The sequence below is a fragment of the Nerophis ophidion genome, linkage group LG17 (genome assembly GCF_033978795.1).
Source record: "Nerophis ophidion isolate RoL-2023_Sa linkage group LG17, RoL_Noph_v1.0, whole genome shotgun sequence".
Lineage (NCBI taxonomy): Eukaryota > Metazoa > Chordata > Actinopteri > Syngnathiformes > Syngnathidae > Nerophis > Nerophis ophidion.
In genome coordinates, this window is record NC_084627.1 from 6484885 (window position 1) to 6507736 (window position 22852).

General features: G+C 53.2%; 2 protein-coding genes across 2 annotated transcripts in view; one reads left to right on the forward strand and one right to left on the reverse strand.

The window, feature by feature from the left end:
- The window catches only part of LOC133535894 (medium-chain acyl-CoA ligase ACSF2, mitochondrial-like), a 48174-nt gene extending 38108 nt beyond the window's left edge, over window positions 1-10066 (forward strand). Inside the window, exons 11-12 of the mRNA XM_061875932.1 lie at window positions 7602-7709; window positions 9816-10066. Coding sequence (XP_061731916.1) covers window positions 7602-7709; window positions 9816-9971 — 264 coding nt within the window. The 3' untranslated portion in view covers window positions 9972-10066. The remainder of the gene's footprint in view (window positions 1-7601; window positions 7710-9815) is intronic.
- Window positions 472-6472, reverse strand: LOC133535903 (chondroadherin-like). Its single transcript, XM_061875950.1, has 3 exons — window positions 5664-6472; window positions 5198-5361; window positions 472-756 (listed from the first exon to the last, which is right to left on the reverse strand). The coding sequence occupies exons 1-3, from the start codon at window positions 6441-6443 to the stop codon at window positions 615-617; spliced, it is 1086 nt and encodes a 361-aa protein (XP_061731934.1). The 5' UTR covers window positions 6444-6472; the 3' UTR covers window positions 472-614.
- Window positions 10067-22852: the final 12786 nt, after the last annotated feature.

Below are 22852 nucleotides of genomic sequence, written 5' to 3' on the forward strand. Positions count from 1 at the left end.
ATTACACTATTATCTATCATTCATTACACTATTATCTATCATTCATTACACTATTATCTATCATTCATTACACTATTATCTATCATTCATGAGACTATTATCTATCATTCATGAGACTATTATCTATCATTCATTACACTATTATCTATCATTCATTACACTATTATCTATCATTCATTACACTATTATCTATCATTCATGAGACTATTATCTATCATTCATTACACTATTATCTATCATTCATTACACTATTATCTATCATTCATTACACTATTATCTATCATTCATTACACTATTATCTATCATTCATGAGACTATTATCTATCATTCATTACACTATTATCTATCATTCATTACACTATTATCTATCATTCATTACACTATTATCTATCATTCATGAGACTATTATCTATCATTCATGAGACTATTATCTATCCTTCATGAGACTATTATCTATCATTCATGAGACTATTATTATGTGCAAGGTTTCTTTATTGCGTGTCTTTAAGTCGCATCATCAAGTGGACGCCAACAACGAGCTCAGCTGGCCAACATAAAGTGAAAGTGAAAGTGAAAGTTGTTCTGCCAGGGCAGAGAAGGCGTGTGTCAGCACTTTATTGACGAGCGGCCATCTTGGCCTTCTTGGCCTTCACCTTGCAGCTCGCCAAGGCGGCGCTCTCGCCCACCTGCTTGCCTCGCTCAGGTGGCGGCCCAGCACACACGGCGTCTGCTCGCTGGCTCCGCCCCTCCATCCACCTGTGGGACCACACCAGCTGTTGGTGGGGGGGTGGGGAGGGGGTTTTGTGTAAGTCTGTGTGTGTAGTCTGTGTGAGTAGTCTGTGTGAGTGTGTGTAGTCTGTGTGTAGTCTGTGTGAGTGTGTGTAGTCTGTGTGAGTGTGTGTAGTCTGTGTGAGTAGTCTGTGTGAGTGTGTGTAGTCTGTGTGTAGTCTGTGTGAGTGTGTGTAGTCTGTGTGAGTGTGTAGTCTGTGTGAGTGTGTAGTCTGTGTGAGTGTGTAGTCTGTGTGAGTGTAGTTTGTGTGCGTGTAGTCTGTGTGAGTGTGTAGTCTGTGTGAGTGTGTGTAGTCTGTGTGAGTGTGTAGTCTGTGTGAGTGTGTGTAGTCTGTGTGAGTGTGTAGTCTGTGTGAGTGTGTAGTCTGTGTGTGTGTAGTCTGTGTGAGTGTGTAGTCTGTGTGAGTGTGTAGTCTGTGTGAGTGTGTAGTCTGTGTGAGTGTGTGTAGTCTGTGTGAGTGTGTAGTCTGTGTGAGTGTGTAGTCTGTGTGAGTGTGTAGTCTGTGTGAGTGTGTGTAGTCTGTGTGAGTGTGTAGTCTGTGTGTAGTCTGTGTGAGTGTGTAGTCTGTGTGAGTGTGTAGTCTGTGTGTAGTCTGTGTGAGTGTGTGTAGTCTGTGTGAGTGTGTAGTCTGTGTGAGTGTGTAGTCTGTGTGAGTGTGTAGTCTGTGTGAGTGTGTGTAGTCTGTGTGAGTGTGTAGTCTGTGTGTAGTCTGTGTGAGTGTGTAGTCTGTGTGAGTGTGTAGTCTGTGTGAGTGTGTGTAGTCTGTGTGAGTGTGTAGTCTGTGTGTAGTCTGTGTGAGTGTGTAGTCTGTGTGTAGTCTGTGTAGCCTGTGTGTAGTCTGTGTGAGTGTGTGTAGCCTGTGTGTAGTCTGTGTGAGTGTGTGTAGCCTGTGTGAGTGTGTAGTCTGTGTGAGTGTGTAGTCTGTGTGAGTGTGTAGTCTGTGTGTAGTTTGTGTAGCCTGTGTGTAGTCTGTGTGAGTGTGTGTGGCCTGTGTGTAGCCTGTGTGAGTGTGTAGTCTGTGTGAGTGTGTAGTCTGTGTGAGTGTGTAGTCTGTGTGAGTGTTTGATTGATTGATTGACACTTGTATTAGTAGATTGCACAGTACAGTACATATTATGTACAATTGACCACTAAATGGTAACACCCCAATAACTTGTTTAAGTCGGGGTCCACCTTCATCAATTCATGGTACAAATATAGTGTGTAGTCTGTATGAGTAGTCTGTGTACGTAAGTCTGTGTGTAGCCTGTGTGAGTGTGTGTGTGTGTGTGTGTGTGTGTGTTTGTGTAGTCTGTGTACGTAAGTCTGTGTGTGTAGTCTGTGTGAGTGTGTGTGTAGTCTGTGTGTAGCCTGTGTGAGTGTGTGTGTGTGTGGCGTGTGTGAATGTGTGTAGTCTGTGTGTAGCCTGTGTGAGTGTGTGTGTAGTCTGTGTGTAGCCTATGTGAGTGTGTGTGTGTAGTCTGTGTGTAGCCTGTGTGAGTGTGTGTGTAGTCTGTGTGTAGCCTATGTGAGTGTGTGTGTGTAGTCTGTGTGTAGCCTGTGTGAGTGTGTGTAGTCTGTGTGTAGTCTGTGTGAGTGTGTGTAGTCTGTGTGAGTGTGTAGTCTGAGCGTGCATGTGAGTGTTTGTGTGTGTTTAAGTCTGTGTGAGTAGTCTGTGTGTAGCCTGTGTGTGTGTGTGTGTGTGTGTGTGTGTGTAGTCTGAGCGTGCACGTGAGTGTTTGTGTGTGTTTAAGTCTGTGTGAGTAGTCTGTGTGTAGCCTGTGTGTGTGTGTGTGTGTGTGTGTGTGTGTGTAGTCTGAGCGTGCACGTGAGTGTGTGTGTGTGTTTAAGTCTGTGTGAGTAGTCTGTGTGTAGCCTGTGAGAGTGTGTGTGTGTGTGTAGTCTGAGCGTGCACGTGAGTGTTTGTGTGTGTTTAAGTCTTTGTGAGTAGTCTGTGTGTAGCCTGTGTGTGTGTGTGTGTGTGTGTGTGTGTAGCCTGTGAGAGTGTGTGTGTGTGTGTAGTCTGAGCGTGCACGTGAGTGTTTGTGTGTGTGTTTAAGTCTGTGTGAGTAGTCTGTGTGTAGCCTGTGTGAGAGTGTGTGTGTGTGTGTGTGTGTAGTCTGAGCGTGCACGTGAGTGTTTGTGTGTGTTTAAGTCTTTGTGAGTAGTCTGTGTGTAGCCTGTGTGTGTGTGTGTGTGTGTGTGTGTGTGGTCTGAGCGTGCATGTGAGTGTTTGTGTGTGTTTAAGTCTGTGTGAGTAGTCTGTGTGTAGCCTGTGTGAGAGTGTGTGTGTGTGTGTGTAGTCTGAGCGTGCACGTGAGTGTGTGTGTGTGTTTAAGTCTGTGTGAGTAGTCTGTGTGTAGCCTGTGTGTGTGTGTGTGTGTGTGTGTGTGTGTAGTCTGAGCGTGCACGTGAGTGTTTGTGTGTGTTTAAGTCTGTGTGAGTAGTCTGTGTGTAGCCTGTGTGTGTGTGTGTGTGTGTGTGTGTGTGTAGTCTGAGCGTGCACGTGAGTGTGTGTGTGTGTTTAAGTCTGTGTGAGTAGTCTGTGTGTAGCCTGTGAGAGTGTGTGTGTGTGTGTAGTCTGAGCGTGCACGTGAGTGTTTGTGTGTGTTTAAGTCTTTGTGAGTAGTCTGTGTGTAGCCTGTGTGTGTGTGTGTGTGTGTGTGTGTGTAGTCTGAGCGTGCATGTGAGTGTTTGTGTGTGTTTAAGTCTGTGTGAGTAGTCTGTGTGTAGCCTGTGTGAGAGTGTGTGTGTGTGTGTGTGTGTAGTCTGAGCGTGCACGTGAGTGTGTGTGCGTGTTTAAGTCTGTGTGAGTAGTCTGTGTGTAGCCTGTGAGAGTGTGTGTGTGTGTGTAGTCTGAGCGTGCACGTGAGTGTTTGTGTGTGTGTTTAAGTCTGTGTGAGTAGTCTGTGTGTAGCCTGTGAGAGTGTGTGTGTGTGTGTAGTCTGAGCGTGCACGTGAGTGTTTGTGTGTGTTTAAGTCTTTGTGAGTAGTCTGTGTGTAGCCTGTGTGTGTGTGTGTAGTCTGAGCGTGCACGTGAGTGTTTGTGTGTGTTTAAGTCTTTGTGAGTAGTCTGTGTGTAGCCTGTGTGTGTGTGTGTGTGTAGTCTGAGCGTGCATGTGAGTGTTTGTGTGTGTTTAAGTCTTTGTGAGTAGTCTGTGTGTAGCCTGTGTGTGTGTGTGTGTGTAGTCTGAGCGTGCATGTGAGTGTTTGTGTGTGTTTAAGTCTGTGTGAGTAGTCTGTGTGTAGCCTGTGTGAGAGTGTGTGTGTGTGTGTGTGTGTAGTCTGAGCGTGCACGTGAGTGTGTGTGCGTGTTTAAGTCTGTGTGAGTAGTCTGTGTGTAGCCTGTGAGAGTGTGTGTGTGTGTGTAGTCTGAGCGTGCACGTGAGTGTTTGTGTGTGTTTAAGTCTGTGTGAGTAGTCTGTGTGTAGCCTGTGTGAGAGTGTGTGTGTGTGTGTGTGTGTAGTCTGAGCGTGCACGTGAGTGTGTGTGCGTGTTTAAGTCTGTGTGAGTAGTCTGTGTGTAGCCTGTGAGAGTGTGTGTGTGTGTGTAGTCTGAGCGTGCACGTGAGTGTTTGTGTGTGTTTAAGTCTGTGTGAGTAGTCTGTGTGTAGCCTGTGAGAGTGTGTGTGTGTGTGTAGTCTGAGCGTGCACGTGAGTGTTTGTGTGTGTTTAAGTCTGTGTGAGTAGTCTGTGTGTAGCCTGTGTGAGAGTGTGTGTGTGTGTGTGTGTGTGTAGTCTGAGCGTGCACGTGAGTGTTTGTGTGTGTGTTTAAGTCTGTGTGAGTAGTCTGTGTGTAGCCTGTGAGAGTGTGTGTGTGTGTGTAGTCTGAGCGTGCACGTGAGTGTTTGTGTGTGTTTAAGTCTTTGTGAGTAGTCTGTGTGTAGCCTGTGTGTGTGTGTGTAGTCTGAGCGTGCACGTGAGTGTTTGTGTGTGTTTAAGTCTTTGTGAGTAGTCTGTGTGTAGCCTGTGTGTGTGTGTGTGTGTAGTCTGAGCGTGCATGTGAGTGTTTGTGTGTGTTTAAGTCTTTGTGAGTAGTCTGTGTGTAGCCTGTGTGTGTGTGTGTGTGTAGTCTGAGCGTGCATGTGAGTGTTTGTGTGTGTTTAAGTCTGTGTGAGTAGTCTGTGTGTAGCCTGTGTGAGAGTGTGTGTGTGTGTGTGTGTGTAGTCTGAGCGTGCACGTGAGTGTGTGTGCGTGTTTAAGTCTGTGTGAGTAGTCTGTGTGTAGCCTGTGAGAGTGTGTGTGTGTGTGTAGTCTGAGCGTGCACGTGAGTGTTTGTGTGTGTTTAAGTCTGTGTGAGTAGTCTGTGTGTAGCCTGTGTGTGTGTGTGTGTGTGTGTGTGTGTGTGTGTGTGTGCAGTCTGAGCGTGCACGTGAGTGTGTGTGTTGAAGTGTGTGAGTGTGTGCAGGGGGCGGGGCGGGGCAGTTACCTGCGGAGCGGCGCCAGCTGGCAGGTACAAGTCCAGGGGTTGTTGTTGAGCGTGAAGTTGGCGAGTGTGGCCAAGTTGAGAGTCGGGGGCAGCGAGTGCAGTTTGTTGTTGTCCAGGTGCAGCGAGGTGAGCGCGGTCACGCCCTCAAAGGCGGCGGGGGACATCTGCAGGAAGAGAAGAGTGGTCAACACGGGCAGTTTGTGGTCCCGCCCACAAAGTGGCGGCGGGGGACGACATGTGCAGCAAGAGAAGAGCGCTGAAGACGGACAGGCGCTAAAAGCTTCGTCCAGGTGTGACTCCACAAAGAGAGAAAAGCTCTTTGGAAATTTCCAGTGCGGTGCCGCCATCCAGCAGGAAAATGGCCGGCGTCCAGCCTGTGGCGGGAAGTGTTTGTGTGCGCAGGCTAAAAGTAGCGTGTTTACCTGGCCTGTGGAAAGAAAGATGGAGTGTGGCCCCGCCCACTGACCTTCTCCAGGCCCATGTGGTCCAAGTGGAGCTTCTCCACGTAGCGGCCGAAGCTGCGGAAGGCGTGGTCGGGGAGGCTCCTCACGGGGTTCCTGCTCAGCGCCAACTCCTCCAGCACACGCAGCTTGCTGAGGGCGGCGGCGGGGTAGGCAGCCATCTTGTTGCGGTCCAGGTGCAGCACGGCCAGGTTCTCCACGCCGTCCAGGGAGCCGGCGTGCAGCGTGCTCAGCTCGTTCCCGCTCAGGTGCAGCCAGCGCAGATCTTTGGCGCCGGCGAAGACTCCGGGCCGCAGCTGGCGAAGCTTGTTGTGGTCCAGGCGCAGCACGAAGAGGTTGACCAGCGGCGAGAAGATTCCCTTGGCCAGCTCGCCCAGCCGGTTGTGGTCCAGGTGGAGGTAGGTGAGCTGGGCCAGGTCGTCGAAGGCGGAGGGCTGGATGCTGCTGATGTGGTTGTGGGACAGGTAAAGGTAGACCAGCTTGGTCAGCCCCTTGAAGGCGTGCGCGGCGATGTGGCGCAGCTGGCAGTGTTGCATGTGCAGCGACACCAGCCCGCCGCTCTCGCCCAAGGCGCCGCTGGGAACTCCGCCCAGCGCGTTCCTCTGCAGGTTGAGCAGCCGGGTGGACTGGGACACGCGGGGGATCTTCTTCAGGCCCACGCCGTCGCAGATGACGTGCTGCAGGTCGCCGTGGCAATGGCAGGGGCGCGGGCACTGGCTGGGCGCCCCCCCGGCCATCCAAAAGGTGCCCAGCAGCAGCAGCAGCGGGCAACTGAGGCGCCGCATGTCGTCCTCGCGCAGACTGAGTGGGCGGCCGCTCTGGCACGGGGGAAAGGGGAGTGGGCGGAGTCCTGATGGAGGGAGGGGGGACGCCCCTCAGCCAAACACTGCTCGCATTGACAAGCTCCGTGAGAGGAAGTGTGACCTCTCTTCATCCCCACATTCCTGCCACCCGACCTTTAACGCCACGCTCCGAGGGAACGCCACACCTTCACATTCATGAGGAGGCAGGGCCCTTTTTTTTACATTCTGAAGGCTAAAAGGACACTAGCGAGAGGCAGCTCACAGGAGTGCCCTTCAAAGCCTCTAAAACACCTTCAAAACCCTCCATCAACGTTTTATACACCTAATGACACCTTCATAACAATATGTAATATGTACAAAAGACACACTGCATGTATATATACATATATATATATATATATACATATATATATATATATATATATATATATATATATATCTTGATTGGATTATCCAGAGAATAGTGCTCGATACCGTGGTAGAGCGCAATATATATCATCAAAAACCTCCTAATGATTGAGGGAACCCCTCATGAAACAGATCTGTAGAGATGAAGTAGTCTTGTGATTTTTTTCCCACACCTACATATATATATATATATATATATATGTATGTATATATACATATATATATATATATATATACATGTATATATACATATATATATATATGTATACATATATATATATATATATGTATATATACATATATATATATGTATATATGTATATATACATATATATATATATATATATATACATGTATATATACATATATATATATGTATATATACATATATATATATATATACATGTATATATACATATATATATATATGTATACATATATATATATATATATGTATATATACATATATATATATGTATATATGTATATATACATATATATATATATATATATATATATACATGTATATATACTGTACATATATATATATGTATATATACATATATATATATATATATATATATATGTATACATATATATATATATATATATATACATATATATATATATATATATATATATATATATATATATGTATATATATATATATATATATAGTGTAGTAAGAGACAGGTTGATAAGAAGATGTAATAAAGTATAAACATGATGTAGATAGGATATGGAACCACAGAAAACAGTCCTGTGACCTTCTGTGGCTCGCCCTTGGACAACCTGGAGAGGAAGTGTGAGACTGTGGGCTACATCATGGACCACACTGAGGTAGCGCCCACTCTCCCACTCACCCACACTCCCACTCACCCACACTCCCACTCACCCACTCACCCACTTACCCACTCGGCCACTCAGCCACTCTCCCACTCGGCCACTCACCCACTCACCCACTCTCCCACTCACCCACTCACCCACGCTCCCACTCTCCCACTCTCCCAATCAGCCACTCACCCACGCTCCCACTCACCCTCTCTCCCACTCGGCCACTCACCCACTCTCCCTGTCTCTTCCTTGCCCACTCACCCACTCTCCCTCTCTCCCACTCACCCACTCGGCCACTCACCAACTCTCCCACTCTCCCTCTTTTCCACTCACCCACTCACCCACTCGCTCACTCACCCACTCACCCACTCACCCACTCTCCCACTCTCCCACTCAGCCACTCACCCACTCTCCCGCTCACCGACTCAACCACTCTCCCTCTCTCCCACTCACCCACTCGCTCACTCACCCACTCTCCCACTCACCAACTCTCTCCCTCCCTCCCACTCACCCACTCGCTCACTCACCCACTCGGCCACTCACTCACTCACCAACTCTCCCACTCTCCCTCTCTCCCACTCACCCACTCGCTCACTCTCCCATTCGGCCGCTCACCCACTCACCCACTCACCCACTCACCAACTCTCCCACTCTCCCTCTCTCCCACTCACCCACTCGCTCACTCTCCCATTCGGCCACTCACCCACTCACCCACTCACCCACTCGGCCACTCACCCACTCACCAACTCTCCCACTCTCCCTCTCTCCCACTCACTCACTCACCCACTCTCCCACTCACCCATTTGCTCACTCGGCCACTCGCCCACTCGGCCACTCGCCCACTCGGCCACTCGCCCACTCTCCCACTCGCCCACTCGGCCACTCACCCACTCGGCCACTCTCCCACTCTCCCACTCGGCCACTCACCCACTCTCCCACTCACCCACTCACCAACTCTCCCACTCTCCCTCTCTCCCACTCACTCACTCACCCACTCTCCCACTCTCCCACTCACCCATTTGCTCACTCGGCCACTCGCCCACTCTCCCACTCGCCCACTCACCCACTCGGCCACTCTCCCACTCTCCCACTCGGCCACTCACCCACTCTCCCACTCACCCACTCACCCACTCACCAACTCTCCCACTCTCCCACTCTCCCTCTCTCCCACTCACTCACTCACCCACTCTCCCACTCTCCCACTCTCCCACTCACCCATTTGCTCACTCGGCCACTCGCCCACTCGGCCACTCGCCCACTCTCCCACTCGCCCACTCGGCCACTCACCCACTCGGCCACTCGCCCACTCTCCCACTCGCCCACTCGGCCACTCACCCACTCGCCCACTCTCCCACTCGGCTACTCTCCCACTCACCCACTCACCCACTCGGCCACTCACCCACTCACCCACTCTCCCACTCACCCACTCACCCACTCGGCCACTCTCCCACTCACCCACTCTCCCACTCGCTCACTCACCCACTCACCCACGCTCCCACTCTCCCTCTCTCCCACTCTCCCACTCTCCCACTCGCCCACTCTCCCACTCACCCACTCTCCCACTCTCCCACTCACCCTTTCTCCCACTCTCCCACTCGGCCACTCGGCCACTCGACCACTCTCCCACTCACCCTTTCTCCCACTCGGCCACTCGCCCACTCTCCCACTCGCCCACTCGGCCACTCGCCCACTTCGCCCACTCGGCTACTCTCCCACTCACCCATTCACCCACTCGGCCACTCTCCCACTCACCCACTCTCCCACTCTCCCACTCTCCCACTCACCCACTCACCCACTCGGCCACTCTCCCACTCACCCACTCTCCCACTCTCCCACTCTCCCACTCGCCCACTCACCCTTTCTCCCACTCACCCACTCGGCCACTCGCCCACTCGGCCACTCGACCACTCTCCCACTCACTCTTTCTCCCACTCTCCCACTCTCCCACTCGGCCACTCTCCCACTCACCCTTTCTCCCACTCACCCTTTGTCCCACTCGGCCACTCGGCCACTCTCCCACTCACCCTTTGTCCCACTCGGCCACTCGGCCACTCTCCCCCAGCACATTTCCCCAGCCAAAGAGTGGGTGACAGGTAGTGGGCGTGTCCACAGGCAAAGATTGTGAACCCCAGCAGCGGGGAGATGGTTCCTCTGGGCTGTTCAGGGGAGATCCTGATCCGTGGCTACTGTGTGATGAGGGGCTACTGGGGCGACCCCCACGCCACACACCTGTCCATCACTCAGGAGGGATGGTACAAGACCGGGTGAGTCCGCCACACCCACACCTGCTGGCACACTGCTCCTATACGTGTGTGTGTGTGTGTGTGTGTGTGTGTGTGTGTGTGTGTGTGTGTGTGTGTGTGTGTGTGTGTGTGTGTGTGTGTGTGTGTGTGTGCCAGGTGGTGGGGGTGGAAGACCCCCGCATGGGGGAAGAAGTTTGTGCATGTGTGAAAGTGGCAGATGACCAGGAACTCACTGAGGACGACATCAAGAATTTCTGCAAAGGAAAGGTAAGTGTCACCTCAAGTGTCACTTCCAATGTCACCTCAAATGTCACTCTGAGTGTCACCTCAAGTGTCACCTCAAGTGTCACCTCAAGTTTCATCTCAAGTGTCACTCTGAGTGTCACCTCAAGTGTCACCTCAAGTGTCACTTCCAATGTCACCTCGAATGTCACTCTGAGTGTCACCTCAAGTGTCACCTCCAATGTCACTCTGAGTGTCACCTCAAGTGTCACCTCAAGTGTCACCTCAAGTTTCATCTCAAGTGTCACTCTGAGTGTCACCTCAAGTGTCACCTCGAGTTTCACTTCAAGTGTCACTTCCAATGTCACCTCAAATGTCACTCTGAGTGTCTCCTCAAGTGTCACCTTGAGTTTCACCTCAAGTGTCACCTTGAGTTTCACCCTATCAAGTGTCACCTTAATTGTCACCTCAAGTGTCATCTCAAGTTTCACCTCAAGTGTCACTTCAACTGTCACCTCAAGTGTCACCTTAATTGTCACCTCAAGTGTCATCTCAAGTTTCACCTCAAGTGTCACTTCAACTGTCACCTCAAGTGTCAGCCTTATAAGTGTCGCCTCAAATGTCACCTCAAGTGTCACCCTAACAAATGTCACCTCAAATGTCACCCTAACAAGTGTCACCCTAATGAGTGTCACCTCAAATGTCACCTCAAGTGTCACCTCCAGTTTCACCTTAACGAGTTTCACCTCAATTGTCAACTCAAGTGTCACCTCAACTTTCACCCAAGTGTTACCCTAACAAGTATCACCCTAACAAGTGTCGCCCTAACAAGTGTCACCCTAACAAGTGTGCTCCTAACGAGTGTCACCCTCACAAGTGTCGCCCTAACACGTGTCACCCTAACAAGTGTCACCCTAACAAGTGTGGTCCTAACAAATGTTGCCCTAACAAGTGTCACCCTAACAAGTGTCACCCTAACGAGTGTGTTCCTAACGAGTGTCACCCTAACAAGTGTCACCCTAACAAGTGTGGCCCTAACAAGTGTCACCCTAACAAGTGTCGCCCTAACAAGTGTGTTCCTAACAGGTGTCGCCCTAACAAGTGTGGTCCTAACAAGTGTTGCCCTAACAAGTGTCACCCTCACAAGTGTCACCCTAACAAGTGTGGCCCTAACAAGTGTCACCCTAACAAGTGTCACCCTAACAAGTGTGTTCCTAACAGGTGTCGCCCTAACAAGTGTGTTCCTAACAGGTGTCGCCCTAACAAGTGTGGTCCTAACGAGTGTGGCCCTAACGAGTGTCACCCTAACAAGTGTCACCCTAACAAGTGTCACACTAACAAGTGTGGTCCTAACGAGTGTCACCCTCACAAGTGTCGCCCTAACACGTGTCACCCTAACAAGTGTCACCCTCACAAGTGTCACCCTCACAAGTGTCACCCTAACAAGTGTCACCCTCACAAGTGTCACCCTAACAAGTGTGGCCCTAACAAGTGTCACCCTAACAAGTGTCACCCTAACAAGTGTGTTCCTAACAGGTGTCGCCCTAACAAGTGTGTTCCTAACAAGTGTTGCCCTAACAAGTGTGGTCCTAACGAGTGTGGCCCTAACGAGTGTCACCCTAACAAGTGTCACCCTAACAAGTGTCACCCTAACAAGTGTGGTCCTAACGAGTGTCACCCTCACAAGTGTCGCCCTAACACGTGTCACCCTAACAAGTGTCACCCTCACAAGTGTCACCCTAACAAGTGTGGCCCTAACAAGTGTGGCCCTAACAAGTGTCACCCTAACAAGTGTCACCCTCACAAGTGTCACCCTAACAAGTGTGGCCCTAACAAGTGTGGCCCTAACAAGTGTCACCCTAACAAGTGTCACCCTAACAAGTGTCACCCTAACAAGTGTGTTCCTAACAGGTGTCGCCCTAACAAGTGTGTTCCTAACAGGTGTCGCCCTAACAAGTGTGGTCCTAACGAGTGTGGCCCTAACGAGTGTCACCCTAACAAGTGTCACCCTAACAAGTGTCACACTAACAAGTGTGGTCCTAACGAGTGTCACCCTCACAAGTGTCGCCCTAACACGTGTCACCCTAACAAGTGTCACCCTCACAAGTGTCACCCTCACAAGTGTCACCCTAACAAGTGTCACCCTCACAAGTGTCACCCTAACAAGTGTGGCCCTAACAAGTGTCACCCTAACAAGTGTGGCCCTAAGAAGTGTCACCCTAACGAGCGTGTGTGTGTTGCAGCTGTCCCACTTCAAGGTTCCTCACTAAGGAGTGTGGCCCTAACGAGCGTGTGTGTGTTGCAGCTGTCCTGCTTCAAAGTTATTCGCTAACAAGTGTCACCCTAATGAGTGTGGCCCTAACGATGTGTGGCTCTAAGGAGCGTGTGTGTGTTGCAGCTGTCCTGCTTCAAGGTTCCTCACTAAGGAGTGTGGCCCTAACAATTGTCACCCTAAGGAGTGTGGCCCTAACCAGTGTGTGTGTGTGTTGCAGCTGTCCTGCTTCAAAGTTATTCGCTAACAAATGTCACCCTAATGAGTGTGGCCCTAACGATGTGTGGCTCTAAAGAGTGTGGCCCTAATGAGTGTGGCCCTAACGATGTGTGGCTCTAAAGAGTGTGGCCCTAAGGAATGTGGCCCTAACGATGTGTGGCTCTAAAGAGTGTGGCCCTAAGGAATGTGGCCCTAACGATGTGTGGCTCTAAAGAGTGTGGCCCTAAGGAGCGTGTGTGTGTTGCAGCTGTCCTGCTTCAAAGTTCCTCGCTAACAAGCGTGGCCCTAACCAGTGTCACCCTAATGAGTGTGGCCTTAACGGGTGTGGCCCTAACGGGTGTGGCCCTAATGAGTGTGGCCCTAACGGGTGTGGCCTTAACGGGTGTGGCCCTAACGGGTGTGGCCCTAATGAGTGTGGCCCTAACGGGTGTGGCCCTAACGGGTGTGGCCCTAACGGGTGTGGCCCTAACGGGTATGGCCCTAATGAGTGTGGCCCTAACGGGTGTGGCCCTAATGAGTGTGGCCCTAATGAGTGTGGCCCTAATGAGTGTGGCCCTAACGGGTGTGGCCCTAATGAGTGTGGCCCTAATGAGTGTGGCCCTAACGGGTGTGGCCCTAATGAGTGTGGCCCTAATGAGTGTGGCCCTAACGGGTGTGGCCCTAATGAGTGTGGCCCAACGATTGTGACCCTAAAGGGTGTGGCCCTAAGGCCCTAAGGAGTGTGTGTGTGTTGCAGGTGTCCCACTTCAAGGTCCCTCGCTACGTGGTGTTTGTGGGCGTGGCCCTAAGGAGTGTGTGTGTGTGTGTGTGTTGCAGGTGTCCCACTTCAAGGTCCCTCGCTACGTGGTGTTTGTGGGCGTGGCCCTAAGGAGTGTGTGTGTGTGTGTGTTGCAGGTGTCCCACTTCAAGGTCCCTCGCTACGTGGTGTTTGTGGGCGTGGCCCTAAGGAGTGTGTGTGTGTGTGTGTGTTGCAGGTGTCCCACTTCAAGGTCCCTCGCTACGTGGTGTTTGTGGGCGTGGCCCTAAGGAGTGTGTGTGTGTGTGTGTGTTGCAGGTGTCCCACTTCAAGGTCCCTCGCTACGTGGTGTTTGTGGGCGTGGCCCTAAGGAGTGTGTGTGTGTGTGTGTGTTGCAGGTGTCCCACTTCAAGGTCCCTCGCTACGTGGTGTTTGTGGGCGTGGCCCTAAGGAGTGTGTGTGTGTGTGTGTGTGTTGCAGGTGTCCCACTTCAAGGTCCCTCGCTACGTGGTGTTTGTGGGCGTGGCCCTAAGGTGTGTGTGTGTGTGTGTGTTGCAGGTGTGCCACTTCAAGGTCCCTCGCTACGTGGTGTTTGTGGGCGTGGCCCTAAGGAGTGTGTGTGTGTGTGTGTGTGTTGCAGGTGTCCCACTTCAAGGTCCCTCGCTACGTGGTGTTTGTGGGCGTGGCCCTAAGGAGTGTGTGTGTGTGTGTGTGTTGCAGGTGTCCCACTTCAAGGTCCCTCGCTACGTGGTGTTTGTGGGCGTGGCCCTAAGGAGTGTGTGTGTGTGTGTGTGTTGCAGGTGTCCCACTTCAAGGTCCCTCACTACGTGGTGTTTGTGGGCGTGGCCCTAAGGAGTGTGTGTGTGTGTGTGTTGCAGGTGTCCCACTTCAAGGTCCCTCGCTACGTGGTGTTTGTGGGTGTGGCCCTAAGGAGTGTGTGTGTGTGTGTGTTGCAGGTGTCCCACTTCAAGGTCCCTCGCTATGTGGTGTTTGTGGGCGTGGCCCTAAGGAGTGTGTGTGTGTGTGTGTTGCAGGTGTCCCACTTCAAGGTCCCTCGCTATGTGGTGTTTGTGGGCGTGGCCCTAAGGAGTGTGTGTGTGTGTGTGTGTGTTGCAGGTGTGCCACTTCAAGGTCCCTCGCTACGTGGTGTTTGTGGGCGTGGCCCTAAGGAGTGTGTGTGTGTGTGTGTTGCAGGTGTCCCACTTCAAGGTCCCTCGCTATGTGGTGTTTGTGGGCGTGGCCCTAAGGTGTGTGTGTGTGTGTGTGTGTTGCAGGTGTCCCACTTCAAGGTCCCTCGCTACGTGGTGTTTGTGGGCGTGGCCCTAAGGAGTGTGTGTGTGTGTGTGTTGCAGGTGTCCCACTTCAAGGTCCCTCGCTACGTGGTGTTTGTGGGCGTGGCCCTAAGGAGTGTGTGTGTGTGTGTGTTGCAGGTGTCCCACTTCAAGGTCCCTCGCTATGTGGTGTTTGTGGGCGTGGCCCTAAGGTGTGTGTGTGTGTGTGTGTGTTGCAGGTGTCCCACTTCAAGGTCCCTCGCTACGTGGTGTTTGTGGGTGTGGCCCTAAGGAGTGTGTGTGTGTGTGTGTTGCAGGTGTCCCACTTCAAGGTCCCTCGCTATGTGGTGTTTGTGGGCGTGGCCCTAAGGAGTGTGTGTGTGTGTGTGTGTTGCAGGTGTCCCACTTCAAGGTCCCTCGCTACGTGGTGTTTGTGGGCGTGGCCCTAAGGAGTGTGTGTGTGTGTGTGTGTGTTGCAGGTGTCCCACTTCAAGGTCCCTCGCTATGTGGTGTTTGTGGGCGTGGCCCTAAGGAGTGTGTGTGTGTGTGTGTTGCAGGTGTCCCACTTCAAGGTCCCTCGCTACGTGGTGTTTGTGGGCGTGGCCCTAAGGAGTGTGTGTGTGTGTGTGTTGCAGGTGTCCCACTTCAAGGTCCCTCGCTATGTGGTGTTTGTGGGCGTGGCCCTAAGGAGTGTGTGTGTGTGTGTGTTGCAGGTGTCCCACTTCAAGGTCCCTCGCTATGTGGTGTTTGTGGGCGTGGCCCTAAGGAGTGTGTGTGTGTGTGTGTTGCAGGTGTCCCACTTCAAGGTCCCTCGCTACGTGGTGTTTGTGGGCGTGGCCCTAAGGAGTGTGTGTGTGTGTGTGTTGCAGGTGTCCCACTTCAAGGTCCCTCGCTACGTGGTGTTTGTGGGCGTGGCCCTAAGGAGTGTGTGTGTGTGTGTTGCAGGTGTCCCACTTCAAGGTCCCTCGCTACGTGGTGTTTGTGGGCGTGGCCCTAAGGAGTGTGTGTGTGTGTGTGTGTGTTGCAGGTGTCCCACTTCAAGGTCCCTCGCTACGTGGTGTTTGTGGGCGTGGCCCTAAGGAGTGTGTGTGTGTGTGTGTGTTGCAGGTGTCCCACTTCAAGGTCCCTCGCTACGTGGTGTTTGTGGGCGTGGCCCTAAGGAGTGTGTGTGTGTGTGTGTGTGTGTTGCAGGTGTCCCACTTCAAGGTCCCTCGCTACGTGGTGTTTGTGGGCGTGGCCCTAAGGAGTGTGTGTGTGTGTGTGTTGCAGGTGTCCCACTTCAAGGTCCCTCGCTACGTGGTGTTTGTGGGCGTGGCCCTAAGGAGTGTGTGTGTGTGTGTTGCAGGTGTCCCACTTCAAGGTCCCTCGCTATGTGGTGTTTGTGGGCGTGGCCCTAAGGAGTGTGTGTGTGTGTGTGTGTGTTGCAGGTGTCCCACTTCAAGGTCCCTCGCTACGTGGTGTTTGTGGGCGTGGCCCTAAGGAGTGTGTGTGTGTGTGTGTGTTGCAGGTGTCCCACTTCAAGGTCCCTCGCTACGTGGTGTTTGTGGGCGTGGCCCTAAGGAGTGTGTGTGTGTGTGTGTGTTGCAGGTGTCCCACTTCAAGGTCCCTCGCTACGTGGTGTTTGTGGGCGTGGCCCTAAGGAGTGTGTGTGTGTGTGTGTGTTGCAGGTGTCCCACTTCAAGGTCCCTCGCTACGTGGTGTTTGTGGGCGTGGCCCTAAGGAGTGTGTGTGTGTGTGTGTGTTGCAGGTGTCCCACTTCAAGGTCCCTCGCTACGTGGTGTTTGTGGGCGTGGCCCTAAGGAGTGTGTGTGTGTGTGTGTGTTGCAGGTGTCCCACTTCAAGGTCCCTCGCTACGTGGTGTTTGTGGGCGTGGCCCTAAGGAGTGTGTGTGTGTGTGTGTGTTGCAGGTGTCCCACTTCAAGGTCCCTCGCTACGTGGTGTTTGTGGGCGTGGCCCTAAGGTGTGTGTGTGTGTGTGTGTGTTGCAGGTGTCCCACTTCAAGGTCCCTCGCTATGTGGTGTTTGTGGGCGTGGCCCTAAGGAGTGTGTGTGTGTGTGTGTGTTGCAGGTGTCCCACTTCAAGGTCCCTCGCTACGTGGTGTTTGTGGGCGTGGCCCTAAGGTGTGTGTGTGTGTGTGTGTTGCAGGTGTGCCACTTCAAGGTCCCTCGCTACGTGGTGTTTGTGGGCGTGGCCCTAAGGAGTGTGTGTGTGTGTGTGTGTGTTGCAGGTGTCCCACTTCAAGGTCCCTCGCTACGTGGTGTTTGTGGGCGTGGCCCTAAGGAGTGTGTGTGTGTGTGTGTGTTGCAGGTGTCCCACTTCAAGGTCCCTCGCTACGTGGTGTTTGTGGGCGTGGCCCTAAGGAGTGTGTGTGTGTGTGTGTGTTGCAGGTGTCCCACTTCAAGGTCCCTCGCTATGTGGTGTTTGTGGGCGTGGCCCTAAGGAGTGTGTGTGTGTGTGTGTGTTGCAGCTGTCCTGCTTCAAAGTTATTCGCTAACAAGTGTCACCCTAATGAGTGTGGCCCTAACGATGTGTGGCTCTAAGGAGCGTGTGTGTGTTGCAGCTGTCCTGCTTCAAGGTTCCTCACTAAGGAGTGTGGCCCTAACAATTGTCACCCTAAGGAGTGTGGCCCTAACCAGTGTGTGTGTGTGTTGCAGCTGTCCTGCTTCAAAGTTATTCGCTAACAAATGTCACCCTAATGAGTGTGGCCCTAACGATGTGTGGCTCTAAAGAGTGTGGCCCTAATGAGTGTGGCCCTAACGATGTGTGGCTCTAAAGAGTGTGGCCCTAAGGAATGTGGCCCTAACGATGTGTGGCTCTAAAGAGTGTGGCCCTAAGGAATGTGGCCCTAACGATGTGTGGCTCTAAAGAGTGTGGCCCTAAGGAGCGTGTGTGTGTTGCAGCTGTCCTGCTTCAAAGTTCCTCGCTAACAAGCGTGGCCCTAACCAGTGTCACCCTAATGAGTGTGGCCTTAACGGGTGTGGCCCTAACGGGTGTGGCCCTAATGAGTGTGGCCCTAACGGGTGTGGCCCTAACGGGTGTGGCCCTAACGGGTGTGGCCCTAACGGGTATGGCCCTAATGAGTGTGGCCCTAACGGGTGTGGCCCTAATGAGTGTGGCCCTAATGAGTGTGGCCCTAATGAGTGTGGCCCTAACGGGTGTGGCCCTAATGAGTGTGGCCCTAATGAGTGTGGCCCTAACGGGTGTGGCCCTAATGAGTGTGGCCCTAATGAGTGTGGCCCTAACGGGTGTGGCCCTAATGAGTGTGGCCCAACGATTGTGACCCTAAAGGGTGTGGCCCTAAGGCCCTAAGGAGTGTGTGTGTGTTGCAGGTGTCCCACTTCAAGGTCCCTCGCTACGTGGTGTTTGTGGGCGTGGCCCTAAGGAGTGTGTGTGTGTGTGTGTGTTGCAGGTGTCCCACTTCAAGGTCCCTCGCTACGTGGTGTTTGTGGGCGTGGCCCTAAGGAGTGTGTGTGTGTGTGTGTTGCAGGTGTCCCACTTCAAGGTCCCTCGCTACGTGGTGTTTGTGGGCGTGGCCCTAAGGAGTGTGTGTGTGTGTGTGTGTTGCAGGTGTCCCACTTCAAGGTCCCTCGCTACGTGGTGTTTGTGGGCGTGGCCCTAAGGAGTGTGTGTGTGTGTGTGTTGCAGGTGTCCCACTTCAAGGTCCCTCGCTACGTGGTGTTTGTGGGCGTGGCCCTAAGGAGTGTGTGTGTGTGTGTGTGTTGCAGGTGTCCCACTTCAAGGTCCCTCGCTACGTGGTGTTTGTGGGCGTGGCCCTAAGGAGTGTGTGTGTGTGTGTGTGTTGCAGGTGTCCCACTTCAAGGTCCCTCGCTACGTGGTGTTTGTGGGCGTGGCCCTAAGGAGTGTGTGTGTGTGTGTGTTGCAGGTGTCCCACTTCAAGGTCCCTCGCTACGTGGTGTTTGTGGGCGTGGCCCTAAGGAGTGTGTGTGTGTGTGTGTGTTGCAGGTGTCCCACTTCAAGGTCCCTCGCTACGTGGTGTTTGTGGGCGTGGCCCTAAGGAGTGTGTGTGTGTGTGTGTTGCAGGTGTCCCACTTCAAGGTCCCTCGCTACGTGGTGTTTGTGGGCGTGGCCCTAAGGAGTGTGTGTGTGTGTGTGTGTTGCAGGTGTCCCACTTCAAGGTCCCTCGCTACGTGGTGTTTGTGGGCGTGGCCCTAAGGAGTGTGTGTGTGTGTGTGTGTTGCAGGTGTCCCACTTCAAGGTCCCTCGCTACGTGGTGTTTGTGGGCGTGGCCCTAAGGAGTGTGTGTGTGTGTGTGTGTTGCAGGTGTCCCACTTCAAGGTCCCTCGCTACGTGGTGTTTGTGGGCGTGGCCCTAAGGAGTGTGTGTGTGTGTGTGTGTGTTGCAGGTGTCCCACTTCAAGGTCCCTCGCTACGTGGTGTTTGTGGGCGTGGCCCTAAGGTGTGTGTGTGTGTGTGTGTTGCAGGTGTGCCACTTCAAGGTCCCTCGCTACGTGGTGTTTGTGGGCGTGGCCCTAAGGAGTGTGTGTGTGTGTGTGTGTGTTGCAGGTGTCCCACTTCAAGGTCCCTCGCTACGTGGTGTTTGTGGGCGTGGCCCTAAGGAGTGTGTGTGTGTGTGTGTGTTGCAGGTGTCCCACTTCAAGGTCCCTCGCTACGTGGTGTTTGTGGGTGTGGCCCTAAGGAGTGTGTGTGTGTGTGTGTTGCAGGTGTCCCACTTCAAGGTCCCTCGCTATGTGGTGTTTGTGGGCGTGGCCCTAAGGAGTGTGTGTGTGTGTGTGTTGCAGGTGTCCCACTTCAAGGTCCCTCGCTATGTGGTGTTTGTGGGCGTGGCCCTAAGGAGTGTGTGTGTGTGTGTGTGTGTTGCAGGTGTGCCACTTCAAGGTCCCTCGCTACGTGGTGTTTGTGGGCGTGGCCCTAAGGAGTGTGTGTGTGTGTGTGTTGCAGGTGTCCCACTTCAAGGTCCCTCGCTATGTGGTGTTTGTGGGCGTGGCCCTAAGGTGTGTGTGTGTGTGTGTGTGTTGCAGGTGTCCCACTTCAAGGTCCCTCACTACGTGGTGTTTGTGGGCGTGGCCCTAAGGAGTGTGTGTGTGTGTGTGTTGCAGGTGTCCCACTTCAAGGTCCCTCGCTACGTGGTGTTTGTGGGCGTGGCCCTAAGGAGTGTGTGTGTGTGTGTGTTGCAGGTGTCCCACTTCAAGGTCCCTCGCTATGTGGTGTTTGTGGGCGTGGCCCTAAGGTGTGTGTGTGTGTGTGTGTGTTGCAGGTGTCCCACTTCAAGGTCCCTCGCTACGTGGTGTTTGTGGGTGTGGCCCTAAGGAGTGTGTGTGTGTGTGTGTTGCAGGTGTCCCACTTCAAGGTCCCTCGCTATGTGGTGTTTGTGGGCGTGGCCCTAAGGAGTGTGTGTGTGTGTGTGTGTTGCAGGTGTCCCACTTCAAGGTCCCTCGCTACGTGGTGTTTGTGGGCGTGGCCCTAAGGAGTGTGTGTGTGTGTGTGTGTGTTGCAGGTGTCCCACTTCAAGGTCCCTCGCTATGTGGTGTTTGTGGGCGTGGCCCTAAGGAGTGTGTGTGTGTGTGTGTTGCAGGTGTCCCACTTCAAGGTCCCTCGCTATGTGGTGTTTGTGGGCGTGGCCCTAAGGAGTGTGTGTGTGTGTGTGTTGCAGGTGTCCCACTTCAAGGTCCCTCGCTATGTGGTGTTTGTGGGCGTGGCCCTAAGGAGTGTGTGTGTGTGTGTGTTGCAGGTGTCCCACTTCAAGGTCCCTCGCTACGTGGTGTTTGTGGGCGTGGCCCTAAGGAGTGTGTGTGTGTGTGTGTTGCAGGTGTCCCACTTCAAGGTCCCTCGCTACGTGGTGTTTGTGGGCGTGGCCCTAAGGAGTGTGTGTGTGTGTGTTGCAGGTGTCCCACTTCAAGGTCCCTCGCTACGTGGTGTTTGTGGGCGTGGCCCTAAGGAGTGTGTGTGTGTGTGTGTGTGTTGCAGGTGTCCCACTTCAAGGTCCCTCGCTACGTGGTGTTTGTGGGCGTGGCCCTAAGGAGTGTGTGTGTGTGTGTGTGTTGCAGGTGTCCCACTTCAAGGTCCCTCGCTACGTGGTGTTTGTGGGCGTGGCCCTAAGGAGTGTGTGTGTGTGTGTGTGTGTGTTGCAGGTGTCCCACTTCAAGGTCCCTCGCTACGTGGTGTTTGTGGGCGTGGCCCTAAGGAGTGTGTGTGTGTGTGTGTTGCAGGTGTCCCACTTCAAGGTCCCTCGCTACGTGGTGTTTGTGGGCGTGGCCCTAAGGAGTGTGTGTGTGTGTGTTGCAGGTGTCCCACTTCAAGGTCCCTCGCTATGTGGTGTTTGTGGGCGTGGCCCTAAGGAGTGTGTGTGTGTGTGTGTGTGTTGCAGGTGTCCCACTTCAAGGTCCCTCGCTACGTGGTGTTTGTGGGCGTGGCCCTAAGGAGTGTGTGTGTGTGTGTGTGTTGCAGGTGTCCCACTTCAAGGTCCCTCGCTATGTGGTGTTTGTGGGCGTGGCCCTAAGGAGTGTGTGTGTGTGTGTGTTGCAGGTGTCCCACTTCAAGGTCCCTCGCTACGTGGTGTTTGTGGGCGTGGCCCTAAGGAGTGTGTGTGTGTGTGTGTTGCAGGTGTCCCACTTCAAGGTCCCTCGCTACGTGGTGTTTGTGGGCGTGGCCCTAAGGAGTGTGTGTGTGTGTGTGTTGCAGGTGTCCCACTTCAAGGTCCCTCGCTACGTGGTGTTTGTGGGTGTGGCCCTAAGGAATGTGGCCCTAACGATGTGTGGCTCTAAAGAGTGTGGCCCTAAGGAATGTGGCCCTAACGATGTGTGGCTCTAAAGAGTGTGGCCCTAAGGAATGTGGCCCTAACGATGTGTGGCTCTAAAGAGTGTGGCCCTAAGGAGCGTGTGTGTGTTGCAGCTGTCCTGCTTCAAAGTTCCTCGCTAACAAGCGTGGCCCTAACCAGTGTCACCCTAATGAGTGTGGCCTTAACGGGTGTGGCCCTAACGGGTGTGGCCCTAATGAGTGTGGCCCTAACGGGTGTGGCCCTAACGGGTGTGGCCCTAACGGGTGTGGCCCTAACGGGTATGGGCCCTAATGAGTGTGGCCCTAACGGGTGTGGCCCTAATGAGTGTGGCCCTAATGAGTGTGGCCCTAATGAGTGTGGCCCTAACGGGTGTGGCCCCTAATGAGTGTGGCCCTAATGAGTGTGGCCCTAACGGGTGTGGCCCCTAATGAGTGTGGCCCTAATGAGTGTGCCCTAACGGGTGTGGCCCTAATGAGTGTGGCCCAACGATTGTGACCCTAAAGGGTGTGGCCCTAAGGCCCTAAGGAGTGTGTGTGTGTTGCAGGTGTCCCACTTCAAGGTCCCTCGCTACGTGGTGTTTGTGGGCGTGGCCCTAAGGAGTGTGTGTGTGTGTGTGTGTTGCAGGTGTCCCACTTCAAGGTCCCTCGCTACGTGGTGTTTGTGGGCGTGGCCCTAAGGAGTGTGTGTGTGTGTGTGTTGCAGGTGTCCCACTTCAAGGTCCCTCGCTACGTGGTGTTTGTGGGCGTGGCCCTAAGGAGTGTGTGTGTGTGTGTGTTGCAGGTGTCCCACTTCAAGGTCCCTCGCTACGTGGTGTTTGTGGCGTGGCCCTAAGGAGTGTGTGTGTGTGTGTGTGTGTTGCAGGTGTCCCACTTCAAGGTCCCTCGCTACGTGGTGTTTGTGGGCGTGGCCCTAAGGAGTGTGTGTGTGTGTGTGTGTTGCAGGTGTCCCACTTCAAGGTCCCTCGCTACGTGGTGTTTGTGGGCGTGGCCCTAAGGAGTTGTGTGTGTGTGTGTGGTTGCAGGTGTCCCACTTCAAGGTCCCTCACTACGTGGTGTTTGTGGCGTGGCCCTAAGGTGTGTGTGTGTGTGTGTGTGTTGCAGGTGTGCACTTCAAGGTCCCTCGCTACGTGGTGTTTGTGGGCGTGGCCCTAAGGAGTGTGTGTGTGTGTGTGTTGCAGGTGTCCCACTTCAAGGTCCCTCGCTATGTGGTGTTTGTGGGCGTGGCCCTAAGGTGTGTGTGTGTGTGTGTGTTGCAGGTGTGCCACTTCAAGGTCCCTCGCTACGTGGTGTTTGTGGGCGTGGCCCTAAGGAGTGTGTGTGTGTGTGTGTTGTTGCAGGTGTCCCACTTCAAGGTCCCTCGCTACGTGGTGTTTGTGGGCGTGGCCCTAAGGTGTGTGTGTGTGTGTGTGTTGCAGGTGTGCCACTTCAAGG